The sequence below is a fragment of the Oncorhynchus tshawytscha genome, linkage group LG06 (genome assembly GCF_018296145.1).
Source record: "Oncorhynchus tshawytscha isolate Ot180627B linkage group LG06, Otsh_v2.0, whole genome shotgun sequence".
In the NCBI taxonomy this organism is placed as follows: domain Eukaryota; kingdom Metazoa; phylum Chordata; class Actinopteri; order Salmoniformes; family Salmonidae; genus Oncorhynchus; species Oncorhynchus tshawytscha.
This window is the reverse complement of record NC_056434.1, coordinates 75,908,431-75,922,328: the sequence shown is the minus strand read 5'-3', so window position 1 is coordinate 75,922,328 and position 13,898 is coordinate 75,908,431. Positions and strand designations below refer to the sequence as shown.

At 41.8% G+C, this 13,898-nt stretch overlaps 1 protein-coding gene across 2 annotated transcripts in view; it reads left to right on the top strand.

The window, feature by feature from the left end:
- LOC112253097 (protein FAM13B-like) overlaps positions 1-13,898 on the top strand; it is a 51,313-nt gene that overhangs the window by 23,764 nt on the left and 13,651 nt on the right. For both annotated transcript variants that reach the window (XM_042323624.1, XM_042323623.1), the window contains exons 7-9: positions 11,271-11,657; positions 11,950-12,085; positions 13,054-13,145. In XM_042323624.1, the coding sequence (XP_042179558.1) occupies positions 11,271-11,657; positions 11,950-12,085; positions 13,054-13,145 (615 nt within the window). The remainder of the gene's footprint in view (positions 1-11,270; positions 11,658-11,949; positions 12,086-13,053; positions 13,146-13,898) is intronic.

The window sequence follows — 13,898 nt, the reverse complement described above, 5'->3', positions numbered from 1 at the left end:
ACCATAAAAATGCGCCTTTATAATAAAAGCATTACATGCATAATAGCATTCACTTTTGATAATGGTGTTTTCCCGCTAATGGAACATTTGCGCTTATAGCCGTCTGCCGTGTGCGCATTGCTACGCTTATAATGTGAAGAAATAGCCTAATCACATTTTAAGCTAAACATTCTGATCTGTTGTGTCAGCCTCATTGGGTAAAACAATTTTTTTTGATGCTAGTGGTTGTATTTAACAGTCCCAGACTATGTTTGGAATATTTATCTATGGCACAGAATAGAACATGTAAACTTTTGTACTATGGGTGGATTGACATAGGCTAGTGCTTTTGCTGTTCGTTAGGGCTTCTCATCTTTTTGGCTGATGAAAAATGAATGTGGATAGTTCTTTGTTGCAGGAATTAAATTCCTCTGTTTTAATACCCAATTAAAATTAAACACTCTGTCAATTCATAAGGATTTGTATGACCCTTATTTTATAAAAATGGACAGAGCCCAGTCTTAAAGTCAAACAGCAGCTTTTATTCACGAGAGTACTGCTCCTTACACATTTTACCACAGGTTATAAACTGAAAATGACGTCAGCGTTTTCTAAATGATCCGTCTCTTCTTGACACTGGTAGAAAGACTCTATACTTCTCAAGCCTTCCCACCTCGCCTAGAGCCAAGGTCAGCCAGTGTAGATAAGCATTCTAGCCAGTCTGGCGATATAGTTCATTCATTTCTACCAAGGAACAGACAGTCATTGTTCTAATTCTTGATTATATTTACACACATTATATTCAGTACTAGGATTAAAAAGAAAATTCATACATATACACTAACATAATAGTATTCTGATTAGTACATATACAGTAACATAATAGTATTCTGATTAGTCAGTCCTGATTGAAATGTATACATAATTAGTCATTATTGATAAAAATTCCCTTAACATTCTTCCAATATCTTCAATATGCACCTCGGAATTGAATGACTTGTAGCCTGTGAGAAAGACCCGATCACGTGATGAAAAGCCAAGTGAGTGAGAGGTGCTCTGGAGCTGGCAGCACTCAGAGAGAAGGGAACAACGGCATGGATTTTTTTAGGGTGCATTACGGCCACACAAAGGGGATGCCGCCGGGAAATTTGAGGCATTATCAATAGCTTGTCAAATTGTGAAAGAGAGACTGATGAAGTGTGTTCAGCCTGCTCAAAAAAACTAAGCAAAGCTCATGCCATTCAAGCTACTTTTTTCAAATCATCATTAGAGTCGCATCATGCAGCCTTATAATGTATTAAAAATCAAAACATAAAGCCCAACGTTTGTAGAACAACTAAAGTTACATTAATAACTCTAAATTAAGCATATAGGAGTACCTATTTCTTTGTTAACCGCTCCAAACAGAATAGCTGCATGTGAGCACTCCTTCAAATCATTTGGAGAAATATCCTTTCTATTTTATTCAGCCTTGTTGAATTGTATTCTTCAAACTATAAAATAATGCCACGTAATTCTAACCAAATCTCGTCTGCTAAATGAACTAGTGTAGCCCACAGCCATATGGCATAGCCAGATCAGGACCTAAAATAAGGACAACTCAGAGTATGCTATTCTGTTCTTCTGAAATAGATTACATTTTCTTATAATCCTGTTTCTTTAGACCTGTCTAAAATAAATTAGGGATTTATTGTGAAGTTGTAGGTTATATTACATGGATTTATTCAACTTTTTAAAATGTAGATGTTACAAAGGTCTTCATCAGTGGCTTGTAGGCTATGTGTGGAAGCCAGGAGATGCTAAATGTGTATATGTTAATTAACGGTCAATTACCGTGAGACCAACAGTTATTTGCTTGACAATCACCGGCTGACAAAATTTTGTGACCGCCACAGCCCTAAATAAGGTCAATTGAAGTTGTGTGTGTTTGGGAAATCATGTGTATCAGAGGGTAACTGGACCATACTAGAACTCCCAGTGTCAGCAGTGGCCTCAATCCTTTACCAGATAGCCTAGAGGAGGGGTATGTAAATAGATTCAGCCGCGAGCCGATTTTTGTCAGAGTGGATGGTTGGAGGGCCGGAACATAATTATAATAATTTATACACTGAAAATTGACCACAACTAAGCACAAAAAGAGGTTGTGTTTGAAAATAACAATAATTGTTGATTACATTGAGACATGATCACGTCTATTTTTTTATTCACAGAAGTGCTTGGGAACAGATTTCCTAAATTACACATTTTTCGCTGAATTCCTGGTGATGTTAGTCTATTTTGACCTAAAATCCCCCCCAAAAATCACTCGCAGGCCGCCTAATTGCCGACCCCTGACCTAGATGCTCACTTGACACATGGTAGGGTCAACACAAAGAGTTCACCCTCCTTGTGCGTGTGTGTGGTGTGTGTGTGTTGGTTTGTGTGTTTGGTGTGTGGTGGTATGTGGGCATGGTCGGTGTGGGTAGCTACCCATGCTCCCAGACCACTGCCACCAGCCACCCTCTCTGGGCTGGTTGGGGATCAGGTTGTCAAAGGACAATTTAAAGTCAGACAACACCGTCTGGAACTAGCAGGAATGACTCAGAGCTGGTGTTTGTGCTTGTGTGTTTGTGTGTTTGTGTGTGTGTCTTACCTATTGGCAAAGGAGAGTCGGAAACAGTCAAGTTGATATCACCGAGGATTTTACACATGCCTCTCATTACACTAGTGAGAGGGGCTTTGTAAATAGATAAGATATCATCATGAGATACTTTATATTAAGGGATGATATTTGTTATAGAGCTGTATCCTAGTTATTTGCATAATGATGTTGTGTCTAGATATGTGGATCTCTTTGGCTTTTCAGTATGCAGTCTGAATCATATCTATCAAAGATCTTTAGGAGAATCCCTCTACACAGACTCTATATTATTAAATCCCTTCTGTCCCTTGTTACATTGCATTGAGGGTAGTACTCAGCAGGGATTCTGACTGAGGGTCTGGGTAAGAGGCGTTGCTTTCTCTCTCTCTTTGACAGCCTCTGACCTACTTCCACCTGGGTTTCACAGCTTATAATGGTTTACCCTGAGCAGCATATCCAATTGCTAATTGCGCTCTGAGGCGAGTGGGCCATCCTTAGTGTGTGCGCATGCACGCTGTGTGTTTATGTGTGACTGAGGTGAGGGGGCAGTATATCAGATGTACTCGGCTAGTTGGTTAGTTAGTTGGTTGGAATTGGTTGAGTGTCCTAAATATTCTCCTGTGTTTTCTGCTTCAGCATCCCAGGAAAAAGTAATTGAGCTACAGTGCTTTGCGAGTAAAGACTGAATATTTACAGTGAATAAAACTTGTTTGGTTGCATGTTTAAAAATTGCAATGTTACACTGCATTCCTAAAAATGTAATTGTTTGTGTAATTACTGTCCTATTTTTAGATTAGGCTAGATGACTGTTCTTGAAAAATTTTGTAGGATGCTTTCAAGACATTCTAGTAGCATTTCTACAATGCATACAGTATCAGTCAAAAGTTTGGACACACCTACTCATTCAAGGGTTTTTCTTTATTTTTACTTTTTTCTACATTGTAGAATAATAGTGAAGACATTAAAACTATGAAATAACACATATGGAATCATTTAGTAACCAAAAAAGTGTTAAACAAATCCAAATTTTATATTCTTCAAAGTAGCCACCCTTTGCCTTGATGACAGCTTTTTTACACTTTTGGCATTCTCTCAACCAGCTTCATGAGGAATGCTTTTCCAACAGTCTTGAAGGAGTTCCCACATATGCTGAGCACTTGTTGGCTGCTTTTCCTTCACTCTGCGGTCCAACTCAGCACAAACCATCTCAATTGGGTTGAGGTCAGGTGATTGTGGAGGTCAGGTCATCTGATGCAGCACCAGCATTCTCGTTCTTGGTCATATAGCCCATACACAGCCTGGAGGTGTGTTTTGGTTCATTGTCCTGTTGATAACAAATGATAGTCCCACTAAGTGCAAATCAGATGGGATGGCATATCGCTGCAGAATGCTGTGGTAACCATTCTGGTTAAGTGTGCCTTGAATTCGAAATAAATCACAGACAGTGTCACTGGCAAAGTACCCCCACACCATTACACCATATCCTCCATGCTTCCCGGTGGGAATCACACACGCGGAGATCATCTGTTCACCTACTCTGCGTCTCACAAAGACACGGCGGTTGGTAACCATTCTGGTTAAGTGTGCCTTGAATTCTAAATAAATCACAGACAGTGTCACTGGCAAAGTACCCCCACACCTTTACACCATATCCTCCATGCTTCACGGTGGAAACCACACATGCGGAGATCATCTGTTCACCTACTCTGCGTCTCACAAAGACACGGTGGTTGGGCCCAAAAATCTCACATTTGGACTCATCAGACCAAAGGACAGATTTCCACTGGTCTAATGTCCATTACTCATGTTTCTTGGCCCAAGCAGGTCTCTTCTTATCATTGGTGTCCTTTAGTAGTGGTTTCTTTGCAGCAATTCGACCATGAAGGCCTGATTCACACAGTCTCCTCTGAACAGTTGATGTTGAGATGTGTCTGTTACTTGAACTGTATGAAGCATGTATTTGGGCTACAATCTGAGGTGCAGTTAATTCTAATGAATTTATCCTCTGCAGCAGAGGTATCTCTGGGTCTTTCTTTCCTGGTGCGGTCCTCATAAGAGCCAGTTTCATCACAGGGCTTGAAGGTTTTTGCGATTGCACTTGAAGAAACGTTCAAGTTCTTGAAATGCTCCGGATTGACTGATCTTCATGTCTTAAAGTAATGATGGACTGTTGTTTCTCTTTGCTTATTTTAGCTGTTTTTGCCATAATATGGACTTGGTCTTTTACCAAATAGGGCCATCTTCTGTATACCACCCCTACCTTGTCACAACACAACCGATTGGCTGAAACACAGGAAAGAAATTCCACTTTTAACAAGTCACACCTGTTCATTGAAATGCATTTCAGGTGACTATCTCATGAAGCTGGTTGAGAGAATGCCAAGAGTGTGCAAAGCTCTCATCAAGGCAAAGGGTGGCTACTTTGAAGAATCTAAAATATATATGAGTAGGTGTGTCACGCCCTGACCTTAGAGAGCCTTTTTATGTCTCTATTTTGGTTTGGTCAAGGTGTGATTTGGGTGGGCATTCTATGTTCTTTATTTCTTTGTTTCTGGCCGAGTGTGGTTCCCAATCAGAGGCAGCTGTCTATCATTGTCTCTGATTGGGTGTCATACTTAGGCAGCCCTTTTCCCTCCTTCTGTGTGGGATCTTGTTCTTTTATTTGTGTGCAGATAGTTTGCACAACGAAGCTGGTTGGTCGTTGTAGTCTTTATTGTTTTGTCTTTTCTAAAGTTTCCCTTCGTTAATAAATTATGTGGAACTCAAAGAACGCTGCGCCTTGGTCTCATCCTTCCGACAACACCCATTACAAGGTGTGTCCAAACTTTTGACTGGTACTGTATGTTTTGCTACTCAGTTGAGTTGAATGAGGTGAACTCAGTGTGAAGTTGCTGCTGCTAAATAAAATAAGTAGGCTAGACCGGGGTTGGTTGTCACACTTTTTATTTCTCAGCACCAGTGTATATCTTACCAGGCTTTTTTCAGTATTAATAGAAAGACCAAGGTATTGGTTTGAAATAGGGACATTTTTTTTATCCTCACATCTTATTCCAACATGGTGTTAGGGCTGGGCGATATGGCCAAAATATTATATCATGGTATTTAAAAAATTGGACGGCATGACGGTATTTTTAGTTTTTGAATTATAAAAGTTCTACATTTGCTTAGTGAGTGATCCTAGGGTGGCAACACAAAAAAAGAAACGTCCCTTTGTTCAGGACCCTGTCTTTCAAAGATAATTCCTAAAAATCCATATAACTTCACAGATCTTCATTGTAAAGGGTTTAAACACTGTTTCCCATGCTTGTTCAATGAACCATAAACAATTTATGAACATGCACCTGTGGAACGGTTGTTAAGACACTAACAGCTTACAGACGGTAGGCAATTAAGGTCACAGTTATGAAAACTTAGGACACTAAAGAGGCTTTTCTACTGACTGATAAACACCAATAGAAAGATGCCCAGGGTCCCTGCCCATCTGCGTGAGGAGGCATGAGGACTGCAGATGTGCCCAGGGCAATAAATTGCAATGTCTGTACTATGATACGCCTAAGACAGTACTACAGGGAGACAGGACGGACAGCTGATTGTCCTCGCAGTGGCAGACCACGTGTAACAACACCTGCACAGGATCGGTACATCCGAACATCACACCTGCGGGACAGGAATAGGATGGCAACAACTGCCCGAGTTACACCAGGAACGCACAATCCCTTCATCAGTGCTGACTGTCCGCAATAGGCTGAGAGAGGCTGGACTGAGGGCTTGTAGGCCTGTTGTAAGGCAGGTCCTTACCAGGCATCACCAGCAACAATGTCACCTATAGGCACAAACCCACCGTCGCTGGACCTGACAGGACTGGCAAAAAGTGCTCTTCACTGACGAGTCGCGGCTTTGTCTCACCAGGGGTGATGGTCGGATTCAAGTTTATCGTCGAAGGAATGAGTGTTACACCGAGGCCTGTACTCTGGAGCGGGATCGATTTGGAGGTGGAGAGTCCGTCATGGTCTGGGGTGGTGTGTCACAGCATCATCGGACTGAGCTTGTTGTCATTGCAGGCAATCTCAATGCTGTGTGTTACTGGGAAGACATCCACCTCCTTCATGTGGTACCCTTCCTGCAGGCTCATCCTGACATGATCCTCCAGCATGACAATGCCACCAGCCATACTGCTCATTCTGTGTGTGATTTCCTGCAAGACAGGAATGTCAGTATTCTGCCATGGCCAGCGAAGAGCCCGGATCTCAATCCCATTGAGCACGTCTGGGACGTGTTGAATCGGAGGGTGAGGGCTAAGGGCCATTCCCCCAGAAATGTCCGGTAACTTGTAGGTGCCATGGTGGAAGAGAGGGGTAACATCTCACAGCAAGAACTGGTAAATCTGGTGCAGTCCATGAGGAGGAGATGCAATGCAGTACTTAATGCAGCTGGTGGCCACACCAGATACTGGCTGTTACTTTTGATTTTGACCCCCCTTTGTTCAGGGACACATTATTCAATTTCTGTTAGTCACATGTCTGTGGAACTTGTTCAGTTTATGTCTCAGTAGTTGAATCTTGTTATGTTCATATAAATATTTACAAATGTTAAGTTTGCTGAAAATAAATGCAGTTGACAGTGAGAGGATGTTTCTTTTTTTGCTGAGTTAACATTCTAAGTGATTTCAATGAGTCTTTCTCAATTCTGATTGTTTTATACTGTTCAATTCAACTTCAACCAAAACAAATTTCAGCACTTTTATAATTTCTGCTTTTCCTGCACTCAATTGTAGTGGTGGAAAAAATACCCAATTGCCATACTTGAGTAAAAGTAAAGATATGTTAATAGAAAATGACTAAAGTGAAATACTACTTGAGTAAAAGTCTAAAAGTATTTGGTTTTAAATACACTTATGCATCGAAAGTAAAAGTATAAATTATTTCAAATTCCTTATATTAAGCAAACCAGATGGCACCCTTGTCTTGTTTTTATATTATTTACGGTTGACCAGAAGCACACTCCTACACTCAGACATAATTTACAAACAAAGTATTTGTGTTTAGTGAGTCCTCCAGATCAGAGGCAGTAGATGACATGGGATGTTCTCTTGGCAAGTGTGTGAATTGGACTATTTTCCTGTCCTGCTAAGCACTCAAAATGTAATGAGTACTTTTAGGTGTCAGGGAAAATGTATGGAGTAAAAAGTACAGTATTTTCTTTAGGAATGTAGTGAAGTAAAAGTTGTCAAAAATAGTAAGGTACAGATACAAAAAAAAATTAAGTATTACTTGAAATTATTTTTGACTTAAGTACTTTACACCATTGTTAAATTGAGATAATTTCCACACTGCCACGTAGGGCTGCAGGATATGGCCAAATAATCTAGGATTTATTTTTAACCATTGCGATTTGACTTGCGAATTAGAGCAAAACTGTTGGAATCATGGAAATATGACTATTCAAATTATATAGTTCGAATATAATAGGGGACACTTTGAACACTGTGTTGTTTGCGATGACAACGAATTAAAATGCCAGGGAGGAGTTATTGTGACAGGGTAGGATCTAGGTGTTGATAGGTGTTTCCTAGGGGATCCCAAAGGCTTTGGCTACATTGCATGTTTGCTCTTAGCTACTTCATGTAGCTAACATATTATTGCTTTGCATATTCCTCTTTGATTTAGAAGATGCTGTTGCACAAACAACATGCTGATTTATATCTACACCATCACTGATATTATCAGGCTGTATTAGCTAGCTACGTTTGTTCTTACTCAGTACATTTATTAGCTAGCTAGCTTTTAGCATTAGCGGCTAACAATTAGCGTCTCACAAGATGTATGGTAACTTGCTAAGAAAAGACAAACATCAACATTGTTGCATGTGCTGCATTGACCACGCAGACTGAACGCAAGTGTCTCGTGGTTGAGGATCATCAAGTGCGCTCCTTGAGTGAAAGGGAGCGTGGCTAGGTCTGTGTGGAAAGTGGCACGGAGAAAGATGACTCAAGTAGCGAAGTAAACTATAACATTTGACATTACACAAGGCGTATCACATTTAACAAACCAAACATTCAAATACCGGTATAGAAGGTAAAGTAAAAACCCAAACCGGTCCCTGCATCAATACCGGTATATCATAAAATACGGTATACTGCCCAACCCTACATGGCGTAATACGCCATCAAACACACTCGGTCCACTTGTGACAACCAGACCAATCGTGGGGTTGGTTGTCAGTGTTTGCTAGTAGCTTCTTCCTGTTGTAATAGGAAATTAACAATATAGTATACAGTCTTAGAAATAGCCTTTCTTTGATTTAACCATATTCCTAACAAAATTCAGCATTTATGCCTTGATAATAACATGACATTTTGAGTAAATTTGTCTGTGTGGGTGTGTGACAGAAAAATAGGAAATGATGGGAGCTTTTTATAGCAGAAGCACAAAGGACCTTGGGATTTGTTGTATCCTAGCAGTGGCAGTGTCCCTGAACAATATGGTTACAATGGGTTGGATTGTGACAAGGGTATTTCCATGTAAAAGGCCCAATGAGCACGAACATAGCTCATTTGACACCAAATGAGCTAAGAGTCAAGACTATATTTGATATTATTTACTAAGGCATACTAATGCATTTTTCAACCATTTTCTATCTTAAAAAATAGGAATAAGCAATGGCTTTTGATTTCAGGTCAAATGGATGGAAACATATGGAAAAGTGGCCAGATTTTGCAGCTCTTTCAGAACATCAGCTATCTGGATTTGGGGAGGCTTGGGCAAGTTGCTGTGGAGAGTGCAGAGCTGTTGAACGTAGTAGGGGGAGGGGTAGCCAGGTGGAAAGCATGGCCAGCTGTAGAAAAATGCTTATTGAAATTCTCAATTATCGTGGATTTATCGGTGGTGACAGTGTTTCCTGGGAGGAGGTGCTCTTATTCTCCATGGACTTTACAGTGTCCCAGAACTTTTTGGAGTTTGTGCTACAGGATGCAAATTTCTGTTTGAAAAAGCTAGCCTTTGCTTTCCTAACTGCCTGTGTATATTGGTTCCTAACTTCCCTGAAAAGTTGCATATCTTGGGGGCTATTCCATGCTAATGCAGTACGCCACAGGAAGCTTTTGTGCTGGTCAAGGGCAGACAGGTCTGGGGCATGCACAGAATGGGGCATGCTTATTTAAGATGGTGAGGAAAACACTTTTAAAGAATAACCAGGCATCCTCTACTGACGGAATGAGGTCAATATCCTTCCAGGATACCCGGGCCAGGTCGATTAGAAAGGCTCGCTGAAGTGTTTTAGGGAGCGTTTGACAGTGATGAGGGGTGGTCGTTTGACCGCAGACCCATTACGGACGCAGGCAATGAGGCAATGATTGCTGAGATCCTGGTTGAAGACAGCAAAGGTGTATTTAGAGTGCAGGTTGATCAGGATGATATCTATGAGGGTGCCCATGTTTACGGATTTGGGGTTGTACCTGGTAGATTCATTGATAATTTGTGTGAGATTGAGGGCATCTAGTTTAGATTGTAGGATGGCCGGGGTGTTAAGCATGTCCCAGTTTAGGTCACCTAACAGTACGAGCTCTGAAGATAGATGGGGGGCAATCAATTCACATATGGTGTCCAGGGCACAGCTGGGGGCTGAAGGTGGTCTATAACAAGCGGCAACGGTGAGAGACTTGTTTCTGGAAAGGTGGATTTTTAAGTAGAAGCTCAAATTGTTTGGGCACAGACATGGATAGTATGACAGAACTCTGCAGGCTATCTCTGCAGTAGATTGCAACTCCGCCCCCTTTTGGCAGTTCTATCTTGTCGGACAATGTTAAAGTTAGGATGGAAATTTCAGGATTTTTGGTGGCCTTCCTAAGCCAGGATTCAGACACGGCTAGGACATCCGGGATGGCAGAGTGTGCTCAAACAGTGAATAAAACACTGACCTAGGAACTCATGGATACTCCCTAATAGCAATAATTTACAAAGATTATTATTATTATTCATTTTTTACCTATAAAAACAGAACTTCTCCTCACCTCAATGTTTTTTCATGCTGATGTGAATTGACCAGGTGGATGAGTTATTTAAAATAATTCACACATTTTAACCTTAAAATGAATTACAGAGCACCATTTAGATATAGAGTAATTAGCACTGTGACAACCAACCCCGATCTCCCCTAAACCTTGTCCGAACCAGAATGGCCCATAGGGGCAGGAGCCTATCTTGTGTTTCTGTAGCGTGAGACGGCTTGGACACGATGCTAGTTGCTGCTACTAACTCTGTGCATAAGCGTTAGACCACTTTGTTTACGTTCTCAGACTACTGGCAACACATATCTACCTTGGGAGATCAGTTGTGTTTTGTTTCGCTGAGAGCAGGGAGATGATGATAATTGGAGGTCTGAAAGGAGTAAAAAAACTAAATGTGTTCTCACCCAGAAGTAGGAAGACAGTTCTTGATTTTGTGAAAGTCAAACTTTACAAAGGCTTTGGTGTATGCTTAATTTAGCCTAATTCAAGTGAATCTTCATAATATTGTTGTCCATTCTTGAACTTGTTACTCAAATTTGCACAATGTATATTATTTTGGGCTATTCTTGGAGGAAAAGGGGACAATAATAAGCATTATGTCCTCCAACTAAACACAAATATCACTTGTACCTTTAACATTGCACTTGTATGATCCCCTCTGTGTAGTCCTGAGACTTTGGACAATGGCTCGCACCTCACCACCCACACACAGCACCTGCTCCCAGACCTGTTGGAGGATGTTGTGGATGGAGAACCTGGCTGTGTTCTCACCTGCTCCATGTATCCTGGACCAGCTGGGGAGCCTAGCCAACAGGAGGAGGAGGATCCTGGACCAGCGGAGGAGCCTAGCCAACAGGGGGAGGAGGATCCTGGACCAGCTGAGGAGACAAGCCAACAGGAGGAGGATCCTGGACCAGCTGAGGAGACTAGCCAACAGGAGGAGGAGAATCCTGGACCAGCTGTGGAACTTAGCCAACAGGAGGAGGAGGATCTTGGACCAGCTGGGGAGCCTAACCAACATGAGGAGGAGAATCCTGGATGTCTCAGGGGAAGGTGGGTCTCTGTGGTGCTGTGGCCCGTCCTTCATACCTCCTGAGCTTTCCCCTCTCTGTCCCAGAGTCCCCGGGGGGGTTGAAGATGATGTCACTTAGTTACCCTCCCCCATATGACCCCTGCATCTGTTCACTTACTTTACATGCAGTTTATTAATGTATTAATGCTTCATTGTGATGTCCTTACTGAGAAGATCAAGGTGATCCACCTTATCCTGCCTGCTCAAGTCTCAGGTCATTATGGTAAAGGTATTGAGGAATGCACTTCAGCTTGGATATTTCTTCCTGAGCAGGACAAGGTCACAACAGGAGGAAGACCCAGCTACCTCCTCCAACATAAAGGAGGAAGAGGACGAAGAGAAGGAGAGGGGCACAACCCGTTTAGCCATCTGTGGACTCATGGACCACAGTAAAGAAGACTATTACCAGGTGTGTATAGAGCTCCCTCTCTCTTCCCCTACTCTCTTTCTCTCTCTCTTTCAATCTCCCCCAACACACTCGCTCTCGCTCTCTCGCTCTCTCTTTCAATCTCTCTCACTCTCCCTCTCTCTCTCTTGCTCTCTCTCTCACACATCACTTTCCTCAATAACAATGCAAAAGGCATGGCAAGCGGTACCAGAGTGCCAAGTCTAGGACAAATAGGCTTCTCAACAGTTTTTACCCCAAGCCGGAAGACCCCTGAACAGGTAATCAAATGGCTACCTCGACTATTTGCATTGTGTGCCCCCCCGAACCCCTCTTTTTATGCTGCTGCTACTCTCTGTTTATCATATATGCATAGTCACTTTAACTATACATTCATGTACATACTACCTCAATTGGGCCGACCAACCAGTGTCTGTATGTAGCCTCGCTACTGTATATAGCCTGTCTTTTTACTGTTGTTTTATTTCTTTACTTACCTATTGTTCACCTAATACCTTTTTTGCACTATTGGTTAGAGCCTGTAAGTAAGCATTTCACTGTAAGGCCTACACCTGTTGTATTCGGCACACGTGACAAATGAACTTTGATTTGATTTGAAAACAAATGATTGGTGATTCACCCTCAGCTCAACACACTTTAAGTGTATACATGTATTTACCACTCTATATTATTCAGTGATAGACTAGATGTTAACATCGTCACACATCCAGAGCTATTTCTAATCCACAGTGTTATTATGACGTGCAACACGGCTCCCTATTAAGCAGTCTATAGAAAGAAATAACTAGCTAATGAGCAGAAGTGCACATTCGCTGAGATATGTTTGGTGAAATATGAATTTGTCAGAATGGGTAAATTGCAGCAATAATTTATGCCAATATTCTCAGAGTACGTAATGGTATGGTATGTTTCATTTAATGAGTCTGTGTGTACAGTCTATTGATAAAGACATTGTCCGTATTGGGTTTTAGGATCATGACCCCTCCAGCTCTGAGCGCGTCAGGTGTGTGGCAGTGAGCTGGCAGGCTCAGGACACCCAGAACCAAGACCAGCACAAAAACAGGTACAGTGGGGCAAAAAAGTATTTAGTCAGCCACCAATTGTGCAAGTTCTCCCACTTAAAAATATGAGAGAGGCCTGTATTTTTGATCATAGGTACACTTCAACTATGACAGACAAAATGAGAGAAAAAAATCCAGAAAATCACATTGTAGGATTTTCAATGAATATATTTGCAAATTATGGTGGAAAATACGTATTTGGTCAATAACAAAAGTTTATCTCAATACTTTGTTATATACCGTTTGTTGGCAATGACAGAGGTCAAACGTTTTCTGTAAGTCTTCACAAGGTTTTCACACACTGTTGCTGGTATTTTGGCCCATTCCTCCATGCAGATCTCCTCTAGAGCAGTGATGTTTTGGGGCTGTTGCTGGGCAACACGGACTTTCAACTCCCTCCAAAGATTTTCTATGGGGTTGAGATCTAGAGACTGGCTAGGCCACTCCAGGACCTTGAAATGTTTCTTACGAAGCCACTCCTTTGTTGCCCGGGCGGTGTGTTTGGGATCATTGTCATGCTGAAAGACCCAGCCACGTTTCATCTTCAATGCCCTTGCTGATGGAAGGAGGTTTTCACTCAAAATCTCACGATACATGGCCCCTGTTCATTCTTTCCTTTACACGGATCAGTCGTCCTGGTCCCTTTGCAGAAAAACAGCCCCAAAGCATGATGTTTCCACCCCCATGCTTCACAGTAGGTATGGTGTTCTTTGGATGCAACTCAGCATTCTTTGTCCTCCAAACACGACGAGTTG